This window comes from Micromys minutus (assembly GCF_963924665.1).
Source record: "Micromys minutus genome assembly, chromosome: 16".
In the NCBI taxonomy this organism is placed as follows: Eukaryota; Metazoa; Chordata; class Mammalia; order Rodentia; family Muridae; genus Micromys; species Micromys minutus.
In genome coordinates, this window is record NC_137985.1 from 46,399,950 (window position 1) to 46,419,204 (window position 19,255).

A 19,255-nucleotide genomic window follows, 5' to 3' on the forward strand; every position below is an offset into this window, starting at 1 on the left:
AATTAAGGTGAAGACCAAAAAAGAGAAACAGACATTATCTTTTGGTCTCTGCAAACACATGCAGGATGCACACCCTATGTATCAACACATGTGGTAACATATACACATACAGATAATACACATACATAAAAAAGAATTTGTAACAGTTACTGTAAAATTATCTAGGGCACAGCATTTGTAACATTCCAGACAATTCTATGTGACATATACACATGGAATCTCTCATTTAACCTGTTTTACATAAATCAGTTCACTTATTAGGAATAAATCTGTGAAACAGGGATTATTATCGCCATTACATATCCCAAGAAACTACCACAAGAGGTTAAGGTCAATAGAAGGCAAATGGTAGGTTAAGAGCAGAACTCAGGCAGCTTGACTGCCATCTAGATTCTTAACCAACCTTCCTTCCTTCCATCCTTCTTCCTCCTTCCCTTCTTCCCTCCCTTCACCCTTCTTCCTCCCTCCCTTCTCCCTTCTTCCTCTCCTCTCTCTCATTTTTTTAAAGATAGAGTCTCGCAGTCTAGCCCAGCCTGGAACTATGTACAACCTGATCATCCTGCCTCCATTTCTTAAGCAATAGGGTTAGAAGTATGTACCACTATCTCAGACCCTCAACTTGTACATTTTATAATGTGGGTATTGCTATCACTATCCAAATAAACAACCCAAATCAAGAATTTACATGGGTATGCATGTAAGGTTTAACTTATAAATCTAAGTAAGACTATACAATCCATTCAGCAGCGGTCCCTTAATCACTCTCCAGAAAGGATTATACATTATGCCCACAGTGTGTAACTGCTAGTAAAGAGAACACAGACAAATCCATTTTGAGATATTTCTGAGTATTGCTTTTTAATTCAAGGCTTTAGACCATGGCTAAAAGCCACTGATTCTAGTACTTCAGGAGCTAAGAAGACAATCATCTCTTCTTTGGATCTGAGAGACCTCTTCCCCCTTACTTTCAATTACTCTGACACCACTGAACAGTGAGTACTCCTCCCTATCCCTAACATACAGGCCATCTATAAAATATCTATTAGAAAATGAGTCAAGTGTGATATATTCATGTAAAAGGATACTGCAAATTGATGAACAGACAAAAAAAACCAGCTGCCTGCATTTACATGAATAATCCTCAAAAATAAATTATCTAGGCATAAAGAATCCATATAGTGTGTTGTCACTGATATTAAAAACAAAACAAAATTGTGTATCGGCGCTTTTCCTTAACACATTATTATACTCGATAAACTATCCTAAGTATAAAATATATAAGGCACATATATGTGAACACCTAAGGAGTCATTCAGAAGCAAACACATCAGGCATCATTGAACTTCAGAAGTTAAAGGAAATCTGTGAGGTCCTCTTGTTAGTTTCTCATCAATTTAAAACAAACATTAGAGTCACAGGGGAAGAGGGATGCTCAGCTGAGGAATGGCTTCTTTCCTACTTCCTGTGGGCATATCATACTATATTTCCTTAAACGATGACTACTATGGAAGGAGCAAATGTCCTCTATGGTCACTGCTTTCCTGGGCAGGTGGTTGTGGATTGCATAAGAAAGCAAACAGAGTGAGCCAGTAAGCAGTGGTCTCTCGTGGTCTCTGATTCAGTTCTTGACAGAGGTCACTGCAAGAGTTCCTGGCTAACTTTTCTCAGAGGCAGACTGTGACCGTGGAGCTGTAATGAGAAATAACCTTTTCCTCTCCAACTTGGTTTGGGTCAGTGTTTAATCACAGCACAAAACAAACCAAGACATCCTCCAAATTCCCCAGTTTCAAATTCCAAGATCACATCTTTAGGTATTATTCTCCATGGAAAAATTAACATAATTCCTTTACAATCTAATAAATTTGTCAAAAGGCAAAAAAAAAAAAAAAAAAAAAAAAAAAAAAAAAAAAAGGTACAGAAAAGGAGTAAATAGAGGAAAGACCTGAGTCCATGGGAAGTTCCTAGGGAGGCAGGAATGATGAGCTCTAGTTAGCAGGTACAGTACTAGCACCAAACAAGGAAAGGGCAGTGTTTGCTCTGATGCAGGGATAAGCTGGAGCTTTGTTTTGTATGGTTTTCCCTTTTATAGCGAGCACATCCATTTGCCGTTGTGTCCTAGATAAGTAGTGTTTACCCTGTGCTCTAGGCTCTAATTATCTTGCAGAGGGCAAAAGCTGAACTAGCACCTCTATCTACTCACCTGACTGCAGATCTAGACTTCCTAATAAAATTCATTTGAAGAAGGGTTTGACAACTTAATTACCAGACTGAAGTTTTACTATAACACCAGACACAGAACCAAATAGTTTCTGCCTCTCTTGGAAATGCACTTGCCATACAATTGGCCCACACTGAGGGGCATTCTAAAACAACCCTATAAAACTACCATCCTATTTATAGTAAAGATACTGTTGTGGATGTCAATCAATAGTGTCTTCTTTATATGGACTCAAGGGATATATCTCTGATCTTGATACCAGGCCAAATGATACTTCCCATGTACAATTAGTTTGTTTTACCTTTGGGACACTGTAAATCAGGGCACTGATCTTGTTTCCTAATATGAACTGACTTCTAGAAAGCTAATGCCAAATTTGTAGCCTACATTTAGAGAGGGCCACATAGCTTTCCAACCTTTCTTCATTTGCCACCTAAACATTCTCAAAACTATCTAAAGTGTCACCTACCACAAAGAGACTGGAAAAGCTTGCCTGTCATAGATAGATAGTAGGAAATAGGGTCATGAATAGTGAGAAAACCTGAGACTGAAGCCAAATACAAACCAAGCACTACTGCTCACAACCAAGAAAGCGACGGCTAAAGAGGCAGTACAATGTATGCACTACTTAACTCAAAGGTAGATTCTGTACTGGGGGTCAGGACTAGTAATGAATATGAAGATAAATGATAAAGTTGGAATATTAAAATACAGAAAATGAGGCACTGGAGAGATGGCTCATTGGCTGATACTTTTCAAGTTGTTACAAAACTGCCAACAAGTCAAAATACTGAATATTCTAGCAACAGAATGGGAAAAAAAGAGAAAGCTATGAAATGCTCAAAAGTGACAACGTGGGCCCATTTCATAAGAATAAGTCAACTGCTGTATTTAGCTTTAAAAACAAAGAATGCTGCATTAATATTAGTAGAAATGTACTTATTAGCACACAGTTCAAATGGGTGGAGGTGGTGAAAAATTTTGTATATTCAGAAGTGTTATTCTTGCCAATGGTGGGATATGGCTGCCAAAAACTTAATACAATATTAAGTAGCACTAATTAGTATATTATTTAGGGTAATAATAACCCAACTTCACTCTAGACAGTGAACATATAAAGTAATACATTCAATTCTGGGCCTCAGGTTTCCTCATGCCCCACAGAAATAGCTTGTATCAGATTTATCTTCCTGCTAAAACAACTATAAATCAGGTTCAAATACAGATAGCAACTGTTTAAATATGTTGGAGATCAACACTGACAGGTAGAATTTGAGCAGCCAAAATTCTGTAGGGGAGAGAAGCACACAGATATGAGTCCAGCATACTTCTCTCCACAGGGATAAAGGCCAATCAGAAACCAAGCCCTTTAGATAAAAAATGACATCTGACTGGTTGAAGAAATACACAGAAGATATGTGGCGACCACACTAGCTGGAAGTGTGGAGAAAATTCCAGAGACGAGAGAACCACGAGGAAGAACTACAAACTCTGCAAATGAATCCCATTCATTGAGAGCTTGCAGCAAATTAGAAATAGCGAAGAAGTTCCTCAGTTAGATATCATCTCAGGAAAAAAAAAGAAGTATACCACAGATGTGGAGAAAGCAAACAAGAAACTTACCAGTAGACTATATTTTAAAACTTCTGTAAATCAATAATAAAAAGCAATTTAATAAAAGCAAAGGATCTCAAAAAAAAGACTTTTAAAGGAAAATACCAAAATAGCCAGTAATACACCAGTTAGTTACCCTATAATCTCCAGTCCCGCATGTGAAAGTAAGACTGAGAATCTAGGACTGAAGGACTCATGACTCTCAAATGGTCACACACACAAAAAAAGATTTAGAGCATGGTGTGTGTGTGTGTGTGTGTGTGTGTGTGTATAAAAATATACAATTTATACATTCATGCCTGTAATGATCAATCTTCATTGTCAACTTAGAATCCTCACTGAAACAGAAGCATGCTTTTGTAGGTGGTTTTGAGGGTATTTCCAGAAAGGAAATTAAGCAGAGCAGCGAAGTCCTACTCTGAATGTGGATGATACTATCCCATGGGACAGGATTCCTGACAGAATGAAAAGAGGAAAGTGAGCTGAGCACCATCATTCATCTGTTTCCTGACTGGACTCAGTGTGACCTTATCAAGCTCCTGTCCAGTCTTCCTCACCATGATGGACTGAACACTGAAACTGTGAGCAGAGGTAAACCTTTCTTCCTTCATTTTCTTTTGTCTGGTATTTTGTCTCAGCAACAAGACAAGTGACTAGCACAGTGCCCAAATAGAGAGCAAATACATTACAATTCTCTGATGGGTTATAAGAGCAATGGTAAAGTCTTTGAAACATTTAATGTTTGATCTCATGAGCCAAATTCGGTAGTTCTATATTCTAAGAGTAATGCTGAATAAAGCTGACTGTTTGAAACTTACTTTCAATACAAGAAGGGATGCTACCAGCCACTCCCTGCACTCTGCTCCTATTTAATAACTATGAATGGCCCCTTTATGTCACAGCAAGTCTGCTGGCTACTTCAGAATATACACTGAGTTTCTTATAAAAGTAGTTTTGATTAGGAAGCTGTTGATCTTTTATGAATTCAAGCCTGAATGTGTCTACTCACATAAAACTGTACATGCAAGATTTCCACAAAAAATATATGTGTGCCACACCTAATTAAATGTCATGGATGGCTCCAGCTCATCTGCTCAATAAATCCACTTTCATTGCCAGACTAATGTGGTATGACAAGCAAGTCAGTCACACAGTGCTTTGACTTAATTTATGAAGGGTTTTAGTGCTTATATTCAGTACTAAGACCATCTCTGCTTCAACTAAGCTAAGTAACACAAAATATATTAACCAAAAGAAGAAAGATTGCATCACTGAACTTCGTTAAAGTGAAGCATTTCTTCTCATCAAAAGAAAAAGAACAGGAGAGTCCCAGTATGGGGAAAAAGAATCACAGTACACATCTGAAAAATAATTTGTATCCAAAGTATATAAAGAGAACCCAGAAAGAGACAATAAAAAGATAGACAATCCAACTTTAGAAGAACAAATATTTCAAAACAGGCTTCAAAGAAAAGCCTTAAAGGAGTTGGGAGAGAGAAAACACAATCAAAATATTTTGTATGAAAAGGTTTTAAAAGATGATTTTTGAAGTCATCATCTAATAATCTAGGGTTCTAGGGGATTTTAATGGATGTGATATAGTATCTTGTTTTAAAATAACAAAAAAACATTTTGTTTTGAGTTACATAAAAATATTTTCCTAATGTCTCATGCAATATAAATTTAAACTGAAAAATGGTTCAATATATTACTTATGAAATATGAATGGTCAGGAGATGTTTTAAAAGACTCAACTTTCAAGTCAACATTTCCTACATTTCCCTTTTAAGTTCTGCAAAGGGTTTTAGAATATTTTATCTGGCTAGGTGTGATGGCTTATGCCTGAAATCCCAGCACTTGGGAGGCAAAAGCAGGATTGATTGCTAAGCTCTTGGCCAGCTGGACTACTACAGACTGAGATTCTGTCCCATATTCTTGGCAAAAAGGAATATTCTAGAAGTACTACTTATCTGTAAAGAACAAAATTTCCTGAAATTCATGCAAACAGATAAAAATGGAGAACTAAAATAAGTGCTTAAGGAACACACAAGACTATCAGTAGTTTCTAATGCTAAGGAATATTGGATATAGGCTCAATTAAAATAGGCTAATTGTCTCAGCTGCTTTTATACTTTACAGACAACAAATATTATCAGTGTACATTTATAATAGCAACAATAATATAAGGTAGGAATGTGTCAGTGGACTAGCACCTGCCAAGCATGCAGAGTCCTAGGTTCTTACTCTAACACACCATACACACAAAACAACAACAAAGACAAGGACAGTAATAACACAGCATTGTGATCTCATACTGCTTTATGTCTTTTTGCAAAATAATTCCTAAGTTTAGAACTGCTAAGCGGGCTGGAGAGTTGGCTCAGTGGTTAAGAACACTGGCTGCTCTTCCATAGGTCCTGAGTTCAAATCCCAGCAACCACATGGAGGCTCACAATCATCTATAATGAGATCTGATGCCCTCTTCTGGCATGTCTGAGGACAGTTACAGTGCACTCATATAAATAAAATATATCTTAAAAAAAAAAAAAAAAACCCTGCTAAGCATTTTATTAAGATCAAAAACCTCCAGATCGTGTGAGGACACATTCACCATCACAATGGTTAGCTGTATATGATCACTGAGTTAAGATATAAATCACTGAAATTATTGTCCAACAAATACATACAGTGCTAATCCCCAGCAAATCTGCAGGGCGTATTTTGTTGTAGTACTTACTGGAGCTACTATTTTTCCTGTCTGACCAACTTGCATGTCGTTGGGAACAAAGCCAGCATCCACAGCAGCACGGGAAGCACCAACTGAAAGGGAAGAAGTGCCGTCGTACTTTCAAGTTCCGGTATTCAGTGAGAGAGCCACCAACAACTACAAACCACACCCTAATATTTTACGGTCAAAAAGTATTGCATAAAGGACTCACTTTTGAAAAAAAAATCCCGATCAATGACTCGTAATTGATCAAGGGTTCTAAATACTAAATGCAAGTATATTTTTCAAGAAAATAATTTTTATTGTGTGCTATACTCAAATTTATTTTTGTTTGATTGTTTTTGAGACAGGGTCTCTCTATATAGTCCTGGCTATCACAGAGCTCACTGCGTAGAGCACACTGGACTTGAACTCACAGAGATCCTCTTGTCTCTGCTTTCTGCTTATTTGAAGGCATGTACCACTACTCTAGTTGTAAATTTCAATTTTTGAATTTGACTGGCTTCTGATATTTGTTTCTTTTTCAAAAAGCATCCATAAATTCCATATTATAATCTACTTAAGGAATACTATACAATGTCTTTTTATAAACTAACTTTATGACTTTTAAGGAAATGCTGTATAATATCATTACCTCTTCAGATTAAGTCATATTCAATACAAGATTGAGGTTTAACAAGTATCTCATATTAAATTAATAAATAAAAATGTAGCTGGTTTCTTCTCCACAGGAGATCTATCCTTAGGGCAGAGCCACCCGTTCAGGAGAGTCAAGGGAATGAGGCACTCCTTCTGCATGCCACTGCATTAATTTGTTCTTGTAGTTTCCTAAGATGATTAAACTTAGACTGCCTGTTTTTTCTAATGCATATTTAGTACTGTACATTTCCCTGTAAGAGTTCTCACCCTGATGGTACAGGTCTCTACTCGCAGCTATGTGGGACGCTGAGGCAAAAGAATCACAAGGCCAGAATGGGCAAGGTAGTGAAACTGTCTCAAAGATTTGAAATTTAAAACTAAACAAGTAAACAAATAAAGGTGGGGAGGGGGAATATAGATACAGCTCAACAGTGGAGCTCCTGCCTAATGTGTGAGAGGCCCTCAGTTCAATGCCCAGCACTTGGATAAACTCCCCTCCCCACACCACTATCTTCATTGTACCATATACCTTTTTTTTTTCATTTAGTTCAAAATATTTCTTTTGAGATGTTTTCCTTTGCTCATATGTTACATAGAAATGTGCTGTTAATCTCTTTATGCATCTTGGGATTTTTCAGTTACGTTTTAGTTACAGACATACAGCTCAAGCTAAGAAGAGACAGCATAGGAACCCTGTTTCATAGTCCCAAATGCAGTCTTCCTTGGTGAATGCTTCTGTCAGTTTAAAAATTTGCTGTTGTGTAACAAAGACATCAATAGATGTTAATTCAATCCAGCTAACTGCTGAGTTCAACTGAGTTTCCTGCTTGTTCTATACATTCCATGGGTACAGAATTCTGAGTCTCTGGGGTTTCTCCTCTCAACACTTGAAGTCTCCCTATTCTCATCTTAACACAGTTTCTGAAAAGTCAAACGGACTTATCTTTGCCTCTTTTATAGGGTAAGAGACTCTTTTTTCCTCCACTTTGGTTTCTTTCAGAATTTTTATCTTCCTAGACTTGTTATAGCTTAGAATTTACACATATACATTGGTGCTTTTTGTTTCCTGGATCTTTGCTTGGGTGTCGTGTGATCCTGAAACTTCTCAAGCGCCCTTTTCTCCCACTTCCACACACCCATGACTCAGTTGTAGTCGTTTCTGCTTTGTTTTTATTGTGTCACTAGGACTTCTTAAGTGTCCTCGAGGTCCTGGATACTTCACTGCTGCTTCCTAACTCACTTTACCTTTGCTTTTCAGCTTTAACCATGTCTGGGCACATCTTCAGGCCCAGACATTCTTTCCTCGTCCAGTTTACTATGCTTGTAAGAGGCAGGCATTTCTGTTTCTATGGGCTTTTTATCTTTATCATTTCTTTAGTTCTTTCTCACATAAGTGCATACTTAAATTATACAGAGCACATGTGCAGGTAGAGAACAGCTATCAGAGAGTCTGCAGTAGGTTCTGAAGTTGGCATTTCAATACTTCAAAATTGGAAATCATGTTAAGCAAAATAAGTCAGATATAGAAAAGTAAATGTCTTATGTTTTCTCTCAAGTGGAATCTAGATTTAAAAAACAAACACATGAAAGTAGAAAGAGAATTATATAGAAAGAGGAGGAAAAAGAGGAAGGCAGAAAAAAAATAAGTAATGGGGGAAATATGATCAAAGTATGTTATATACACTAATAGGAATGCCACAGCCACATGCTATTTTGTATAAATGATAGTCAAACAATAAAGCTAAGTCAATGAAGGAAAAGTAGAAAGCACAATTACCTGAAGCTTTGCAGGACTTATAATAGAAGCATAACAGAAAACACTCCTAGCATAAGAGAACATTGTGCTACAAAGGAAAACGATCTTACCTGCAGCATGCAGCTGATCTGCCAGGTCATACAGCAGTTTAAAGTTCTCTCCACTCTTCAAGCCTCGACCTCATTAAAAATCAATAAATCAATAAATCATGTATATACATGTTGCACTCTGTAAAATGTTTGCCATTTTATATGCCCAACCTAATGTCCATATTACAAACTGCCACATTAAGCATACCAACTCTCTGAAAAACTTTTACAACATCTATGAAGCATTCAGCATTGCAGATATTTAACTACATAAAGAACACTATAATTTCCTGTCTACATCTGTGCCCTGGAACAGTCCTGCAGCCCTCAGTACACAAGTCCTGGCCTGAGAGAGCTGGTCTCCCAGGAGTGCTCTCACTCCTAAGCCCAAAGGTGAGACCCCACTTTTCCTCAAATGACTGTCCAAAGAGGGACCTGCCAAACGACCAAAGGGCACAGTAAACTTGTAGAAGCTTGGGACAGGACCTTCCAGTCTCCAAAGCTGTCCTACAGCCCTCCATACCCAAATTCCGACCAGAGAGAGCTGGTCTCCCAAGAGTGTATTCACTCCTAAGATCACAGGCTCACAGGCCCACAGAAGAGACAAACTCCAGTCACAGGCAACAAGAAAAACTAATACCAGATATAACCAGATAGGAAACCAAAAGAACTTAAGCAACAGAAACAAAGAGTGCTTGGCATCAGCAGAACCCAATTCTCCCACCACAGCAAGTCCTGGATAACCCAATACACCAGAAAAAGAAGATTTGGATTTAAAATCATATTTCATGACGATAACAAAGTACTTTAAGAAGGACATAAATAACTTCCTTGAAGAAATACAGGAGAATACAGATAAACAAGTAGAAGCTCTTAAAGAGGAAACACAAAAATCTCTTAAAGACTTATAGGAAAACAACCAAACTGATAAAGGAACTGAACAAAACTATCCAGGATCTAAAAATGGAACAGAAACAATAAAGAAATCACAAAGAGGGACAAACCTAAAGATATAAAGCATAGAAAAGAGATCAAGAGTCTTACATGCAAGCATCACCAACAGAATGCAAGAGAAAGAAGAGAGAATCTCAGGGGCAGAGTATACCATTGAAAACACTGACACAATAATCAAAGAAGATGCAAAATGCAAAAAGTTCCTCTCCCAAAACATCCAGGAAATCCAGGACACAATGAGAAGGCCAAAACTAAGAATACTAAGTATAGAAGAGAGCGAAAATTCCCAACTTAAATGGCCAGTAAATATATTCAACAAAATTATAAAAGAAAACTTCCCTAATCTAAAGAAAGAGATGCCCATGAATATACAAGAAGCCTACAGAACATCAAATAGACTAGACTAGAAAAGAAATTCCTCCCATCACATAATTGTAAAAACATTAAATCCACAAAACAAAGAAAGAATACTAAAAGCAGTAAGAGGAAAAGGCCAAGTAGCATATAAGGCAGACCTATCACAATTACACCAGACTTCTCAACAGAAAGTATGAAGGCTTGAAGATCCTGGGCAGATGTCATACAGACCCTAAGAGAACACACTAGATATGTAAACAGCACTCAGCATTTTGCTGCATACAGGAAACACACCTCAGTTACAAAGACAGACACTAACTCAGAGTAAAAAGCAGGAAAAACATTTTCCAAGCAAATGGTCCCAAGAAACAAGCTGGAAGAGCCATTCTAATATCAAATAAAATTTACTTTCAAAAGTTATCCAAAAAAGATATGGAATCTCACTTCATAATCATCAAAGGAAAAATCTACCAAAAGGAATTCTCAATTCTGAACATCTATGCTCCAAATGCAAGGGCACCCACAGTCATAGAAGAAACTTTACTAAAGCTCAAAGCACATGTTGCACCACAAACAATAGTGGGAGACTTCAACACCCCACTCTCATCAATGGACAGATGATGGAGACAAAAACAAAACAAAGACACAGTGAAACTAATAGAAGTTATGAAGCACAGATTTAGCAGATATCTATAAAACATTTTATCCTAAAACAGAAGAACATATCTTCTTCTCAGCACCTCATGGTACCTTTTCCAAAATTGACCATATAATCAGTCATAAAACAGGCCTCAACAAATACAAGAAGATCAAAATAATCTTATACATCCTATCAGATCACCACAGACTGAGGCTGGTCTTCAATAACAACAAAAACGACAGAAAGCACATACACATGGAAGCTCAACAATGCTCTACTTAGTGATAACTTGGTCAAGGAAGAAATGAAAAAAGAAATTAAAGACTTTTTAGAATTTAATGATAATGAAGGCACAACATATCCAACCTTATGGGATACAATGAAGCAGTGCTAAGAGGAAAACTAGTAGGTCTGAGTACCTCCAAAAAGAAATTGGAGAGAGCATATATTATCAGTTTGACAGCATACCTGAAAGCTCTAGAACAAAAAGAATCAAATATACCTGAGAGGAGTAGAAGGTAAAAAATGATCAAACTCAGGGCTGAAATCAACCAAGAAGAAACAAACAAAAAAAAAAAAAAAAAACAAAACAAAACCAGGAGCTGGTTGAGAAATATCAACAAGATAGATAAACCCTTAGCCAGACTAACCACAGGGCATAGACAGCATCCAAATTAACAAAATGGGAAATGAAAAGAGAGACATAACAACAGAAATTGAGAAATTCAAAAAGTCATCAGATCTTACTACAAAAGTCTATACTCAACAAAAGTGAAAAATCTGGATGAAATGGGCAGTTTTCTAGACAGACACAAGGTACCAAAGTTAAATCAGGATCAGATAAACCATCTAAACAGCTCCATAGCCCCTAAAGAAATAAAAGCAGTCATTACAAGTCTCCCAACCAAATAAAAAGAGTCCAGGACCAGATGTGTGTAGTGGAGAATTCTATCAGACCTCCAAAGAAGACATAATACCAATACTTTTCAAACTATTCCACAAAATAGAAACAGAGAAAAAACTACCCAATTCCTTCTATGGAGCCACGGTTACCCTTATACCAAAACCACAAAAAGACCCTATAAAGAAAGAGAACTTAAACAGAATCCAAGAACACATCAAAATGGTCATCCATTATGATCAAGTAGGCTTCATCACAGGGATGCAGGGATGGTTCAATATACAGCATTCCATCAATGTAATCTACTATTATAACCAACTCAAAGAGAAAAGCCACATGATCATCTCACTAGATGCTAACAAAATTGACAAAATTTTATCCTTCATGATAAAAGTCTTGGGAAGATGAAGAATTGAAGGCCCATACCTAAACATAGTAAACATAGTAAAAGCAATATACAGCAAACTAGTAGCCAACATCAAACTAAATGAAGAGAAACATGAAGCAATCCCACTAAAATAGGGGACTAGACAAGGCTGCCCACACTTTCCCTATGTATTCAATATAGTGCCTGAAGTTCTAGCCAGAGTAATTAGACTCCCTTCCCCAAATAAAAACAAAAAAAAAAAAAAAAGAAAGAAAGAAAAAGAAAAGAAAAGAAAAAAGAGGTCAAAGGAATATAATTGGAAAGGAAGAAGTCAAAATATCTTATTTGCAGATGACATGACTTAAGATAACTTAAGTGACCCCAAAAATTCCACCAGAGAACTCCTAAACCTAATATATAACTTCAGCAAAGTGGCTGGATATAAAATTAACTCAAACAAATCAGTAGTCTTCCTCTACTCAAAGGTTAAACAGACTGAAAAAGAAATTAGAGAATCGACATCTTTCACAATAGTCACAAATAATATAAAATACCTTGCTGTAACTCTAACCAAGCATGTGAAAGATCTGTATGACAAGAACTTCAAGTCTCTGAAGAAGGAAATTGAAGATCTCAGAAGATGGAAAGATCTCCCATGCTTATGGATTGGAAGGATCAACATAGTAAAAATGGCCATCTTGCCAAAAGCAATCTACAGATTCAATGCAATCCCCATCAAAATTCCAATTCAATTCTTCATAGAGTTAGAAAAAGCAAACTATTCTCAACAATACAAGAACTTCCAGGGGAATCACCATCCCTGACCTCAAGCTGTATTACAAATCAATTGTGGTTAAAAAATAAATAAAAACTACAAGGTATTGGTACCAGGAGAGGCAGGTAGATCAATGGAACAGAATTGAAGACCCAGAAATGAACCCACACACCTATGGTCACTTGATCTTTGACAACGGAGTTATAAATTTCAATGGAAAAAGGACAGCATCTTCAACAAATGGTGCTGGTTCAGCATGCAGAAGAAAGCAAATCAATCCTTTTTTATCTCCTTGTACAAAGCTCAAGTCCAAGTGGATCAAAGAACTCCACATAAAACTAGGCACAGTGAAACTAATAAAAGACAAAATGGGGAAGAACATAGACACAGAGGAAAATTTCCTGAACAGAACACCAATGGCTTATGCTTTAAGCTCTAGAATGGACAAATGGGACCTCATAAAACTGCAAAGTTTCTGTAAGGCAAAACACTGTCAGTAAGACAAAACAGCAACCAACAGATTGGGAAAGGATCTTTTCCAATCCTACATCTGGTAGAGGGCTAATATCCAATATATACAAAGGACTCAGGAAGTTAAACTTAGAGAATCAAATAATCCTATTTAAAAATGGGGGACAGAGCTAAACAAAGAATTCTCAGCAGAACCAAATGGCTGAGAAGCACCTAAAGAAATGTTCAACACTCATCAGGGAAATGCAAAATAAAACAACCCTGAGACTACCTCATAGTAGGTATAATGGCTAAGATCAAAAACTCGGGTGACAGCAGATGCTGGCGAGGATGTGAAGAAAGAGGAATACTCCACCATTGTTAGTAGGTTTGTAAGCTGGTAAAACCACTCTGAAAATCACTTTGGCAATTCCTCAGAAAATTGCTACCTGAGGACCCAGCTATCCTGGGCATATACCCAAAAGATGCTCTAACATACAACAAGGACACACATTCCACTATGTTCATAGCAGCCTTATGTATAATAGCCAGAAGCTGGAAAGAACCCAGATGTACTTCTTCAGAAGAATGAATAGAGAAGATGTGGTACATTTAGACAATGCAGTACACTCAGCTATTAAAAACAATGACTTCATGAAATCCTTAGGCAAATGAATGGAACTAGAAAATATCATCCTGAGTGAGGTAACTCAAACACAATAGAACACACACAGTATTCACTCAGTGATAAGTTGATATTAGCTCAAAATCTTGGAACACCCAAGATATAATTCACAGATCATATGAAGCTCAAGAATAAGGAAGACCAAAATGTGGATTCGTCAGTCCTTCTGAGAAATGGGAACAAAATAGTCACGGAAGGAAATATGGAGACAAAGAGTAGAGCAGAGAGTGAAGGAAAGGCTATCCAGAGACTGCCTGCCACACCTGGCAATCCATCCCATAAACAGCCACCAAACCCAGTCACTATTGCTGATGCCAAGAAGTGCATGCTGACAGGAGCCTTACTTATAAAGATTAAGATGCTTGCAGCCAACCATCGAACTGAGCATGGGGATCCCAATGGAGGAGTTAGAGAAAAGACTGAAGAAGCTGAAGGGATTTGCAACCTCATAGAAAGAACAACAATATTAACTAATCACCCCCCCCCCCGCCCCAGATCTTCCAGGGGCTAAACCACCAAACCAAGTACACATGGGAGGACCCATGGCTCTAGCCATATTTGTAACAGAGGATGATATAGTCTGGCATTAACAGGAGGAGAAGCCCTTTGTCCTGTGAAAGCTCATTTTCACAGTATAGGGGAATGTCAGGGTGTTCAGTTGGGTGTGGGTGGGTGGAAGGAGGGAGAGCATCCTCATAGAAGCAGGGGTTGGGAGGATGTTAGGGGGGAACCTCAAAAGGGGATAACATTTGAAATGTAAATACATAAACTATCCAATTAAAAACTTATTTAAAGTTTCTTTACTATAACGAAAACACTTTAAGTACAAGATGCCTGATCCACAGCTCTGAAGGGTCACTGCCATATCTGTGATATTAGCAAACTCTTATTAGCGTTTGGTAAATATTCCCTACATAACTAAACTAAATTCTGGCTAGATTTCAAAATTTCTGAGAGCAAACACTCTGTATCTATTATTTTCATTTCTCCAGAAAATGAAATGATTCCGACCACTTTTTCTACAATTTGGAATCCAATCTAATGCCACAGAAAAACATGGGCATCTGTAAAACCAAGATACCATGTGGCAGAGATGTGCAGATGAGATTTGTGCCCTGCTCCCCAGTGTTAGATATGAGACAGGAAGCCCACATTCTATTTATAGTCTAATTTCATATTCCTAGTAAAATATTGCTTATACTTGCAATTTACCAACTTCTGTCATTTGTAAAGAAAATTAAAACCAAACACCTACACTTTAGACTATGGATTCAGCTCAGTAGTCTAGAGCTTACTTACTGGGTACAAGACCCTGGGTTCCACCCCCAGAACCACCAAACCTAAATAAAAGTCTGTCCCTTTAACGAGGTCTATGTACTACATAGCCTGTGCCATCTTTTAAGTTACCATTGCACTTACCACCAGAGACCACCACTTTGGCACCAGTCAGTTCTGGCCGGTCACTTTTTGTCAATTTCTGGTCAAGCCACTCTGATATTCCTGCTGAAGAAGTACTTGGTGCTGCATACATAGACAGACAAATTAAAAATTATGATGATTTCAAATATACAATGGTAATTATTTTTAAGACCAACACACAAACATCCAATTCTAAGAAACTAAGTTAATGCATTTTCACGGTCCCAAATTCATTTTTTTAATTAAAAAGCATTAAGAGGGCATGGCTCTTTTGAGAGGTTAATACTACTCATAAGTTCATCTGTAAAAACCAGAATAACCCATTCTCTCTAGTGTTCAAATAATGTGCCAGACATGTTAAAGTGGAACCCCTATTTCCTACTGTTATTACATTCTTCTATTATGTTGAATCACTCAAATGCCACAATAGGAAACAATAATGAGAGTTAAACAGCCCTGACACAAACGTGACAGTTTCATCATGATTGATCTTCTCGCCTACTCTTTAATCTACCAAAGTGATTGTCCTTGTACCAAGATGATGTGAAACAGACATAAATTATAATTATTTATATAACCTTGGAATATGAGTCAGGTGAATTTTTACTTTGCACCAGAAATGAAGTAGAGGTTGTCCCTTATTCTAATCTAAGCCAAACAAACAAGAAATGCCAACCTATCAAAAAGGTTCACATGAACGCTTACCCTTTTCTGAACTGGCACTACCTCCACTTGTTGCTGCAGCCTCAAAAGATGTTCCTCGAACAGAAAACACCTTCACTTTCTCATCACACTTCACTGTACACAATGCATTTCCTGAAACACAAATTTTATTATGAGGAAGGAATGCCAAAAGTATTCTTCGCAGGGTCAAATTTATTTTATGAAGACAAGGCAAAAATAACCATGGGCAAGTTGTTTCCTACCCCAGCTAAGTCTAGGCGCGGAGGAGCAACAGAGTGAAGACCTTCCCCAGGGACCACCTGCACACTTCTGGATGTCTTTTAAGGCCACAGTTACTACAAACTGAAGCAGGTGGCTGCAGCGAGAAGGCGCCTACCTCTCAGCAGGGAGTGGGAAGAAAGCTTTTTTCTCCCAAACCAACTCTATCCGTAACCTAAAAATACGAGCTGCTGTGCCTTAATACACATGCCATTGCTACACACGCCAACAGAGATACGTGAAAGCATGGCAGGACATGAAATGCAAGTTCAGAAGACCAAAGTTTTAAAAGGATGAGACATTTCCCATTCTGAGTGACTGACACATGATGAAATACTTGAATATTACTGAAGATTACAGGTCTAAAAGACCATACAACAATTTTAACTAGAACAAAGGCAGTAACCAAAATTGCTGCCTTCTCTAGCCCCACTAGAAATATTTGTGCTTAGAAATAATCAATCAAATAAAAAGACACTGAAATGAACTGTTTAATGCACTCTGAACTTCAACTGCACATTGAAAGCAAAGACTAAAAATACTATTTTCAAAAGAGCTTGCCTTTCAAGGTACTACTTACAAAATACAGCTACTTAATGAAGACCTGAACAATGACAATAGCAAGAGACATGCTACTGTGGAAGGGTGAAATCTCACAGGTCCCATCACTAGACAAAGAAGTACAGGAAAGCAATGACTGCTGAGAGAGGGATAACTAGTCTCAGCGATGAGTCCTTTAATTGGGTATCCATTACAGATGGCTATCTAAACAGAAGTAGCCAGCTCTGAAATATACACACAAGCAAAATAAACAGGCATAGTAGATGTTTTTAAGTAGTTATGCATATGTGTATGTATGTGTGTGTAAAGAAAAATGGGTCATCAACTGACAACAAATGGAATGTCAAGGAGAGTTTGGAAGGAAAAGTGATATAATTACATCACAATTAAAATTTTGAAATACATATATATCAGATGGCAAACTTAATTTTTATCAACTACTGGGTGAATAGCTCTTATCACTCCATAAACTAACTGTACTGTGCACATAATAAATCAGACAGAATGCTATGTCAGGGTCTAGTAGCTATTCTCAACCAAAGCATTTCTCAGAAACTTTTAGATGGTCTATTTAATCACCAATTTATTTCCAAATCCTATTTTTAAGATTTATGTATACTTGAAAATTAGCATGTTGATTATCTTCCTTAGAACTTACCTGCATAGATAGTTCTCACGAATGTGTCAGGTGATTTGATCTCAATGATGTCAGAAACTGGGGCAACATTAAGTTTGGCTGCTACTCTGGGCAGAAGGTTCTAAAAGAAAAGGAGCAGTGAGCTACAAATGCAAGCTGACTGATATAATAATCAACAATAGTATCTTCTAAAACCCTTTAAAGGGAGATATAGCTTCTGCATAAATTTTAATTCAAATTTAAATATTTTATACTTCACATGTATCTTTAGACAAGAGGTATCAGCCCAGCTTTTAAGATAGTCTTTGAAATTAAGTGCCTACCATTTCTGTATATTAAGAGTTATATAAGATTTATAGTAATAAGAAGCTGATTCAATTTGATAAATTATGAGATCCATTGCCCTAATAAATATCAAGTACAAAATGTGACAGTTATGGATCCCTGAATTTAAACAGGAGAAAGAGCAAACAATTAGTAGAGTAAAATACTGGAAAAGCTTTTATTATATATATTTACTAGAAAACATAAAAGAAAAAATTTCAACAGACAGTGCAACCTTTGTCAAGTTCATGTTGTATAAACAGATCAATCACAGCAGCTTGTGTGTCACATATAAAATGAACATCAGAAACAAGCACACGTGCTCTAGCTGATACAGGCACATAACAGTTATATGTTATACATGTATTGTGAAGCAGAAGAGAGTCCACAAAGACTGAATTTCCAAATTCTGGACTGAGGTTCTTTTACATAATACATGTAACTTTAAAAGAAACCATTGCTTTTTTATAAGATTTATTTATTTATTTTATGTATGTGAGTACACTATAACTCTCTTCAGACACACCAAGAGAGGGTATGGGATCCCACTGATGGTTGTGAGCCATGTTTGGTCGCTGAGGATTGAGTCAGGACATCTGGAAGAGCAGTCAGTGCTCTTAAAACACTGAGCCTTCTCTCCAGTCCTGAGAAGCATTGATTTTTATCCCACAAAGACACTGACTTCATAGCTCATTCAGTGGCACCTCCCTGGTTTTATGACACTACTTCTGGAAGGCATGCATTCAAGGTAACACCACAAAATAGTTCTCTCTCTTCTGTAAAGATTCTTTCAAACTATCTGTCATTCTACCTCATTCTGTATTCTCCCACAGGCACATATGGTTACAATGTATTAGCCTTGACTAGCATGGACTTTTGTTCTAAAATAACTTAGTATCTACAGTGTATGACCCCTAACTAGGATTCTAAACACCCTGAAGATAATGGTTATGTCTTCTAGTTCTCTTCGTTCCCAGCCTGTTTCTACTCAGTAACTTCCTACAAAGTGATGGTCATCTTCTTGACTGTAGTTGCTGAGGGAAAAGGTTCTAATTTGCATTTTGTCATACCTGCATTAGATAGTAATCTCTTTTAAACATGAATAAAGAAAGAACTCTGACCTTGACTACTAAAAAGTACCTATGTTAGTTTCCTTGCTCTGAAGATCGTCCTCTTCCACCCTTTCCCCATTCCCATTT

The 19,255-nt window shown here is 37.2% G+C and overlaps 1 protein-coding gene across 1 annotated transcript in view; it reads right to left on the minus strand.

Annotated features, from left to right (window-relative positions):
- The window catches only part of ETFA (electron transfer flavoprotein subunit alpha), a 57,373-nt gene that overhangs the window by 22,200 nt on the left and 15,918 nt on the right, over positions 1–19,255 (minus strand). The window contains exons 5-9 of the mRNA XM_080930406.1: positions 17,754–17,853; positions 16,298–16,408; positions 15,593–15,694; positions 9,066–9,134; positions 6,570–6,652 (exon numbers count right to left, since the gene is read on the minus strand). Coding sequence (XP_080786532.1) covers positions 6,570–6,652; positions 9,066–9,134; positions 15,593–15,694; positions 16,298–16,408; positions 17,754–17,853 — 465 coding nt within the window. The remainder of the gene's footprint in view (positions 1–6,569; positions 6,653–9,065; positions 9,135–15,592; positions 15,695–16,297; positions 16,409–17,753; positions 17,854–19,255) is intronic.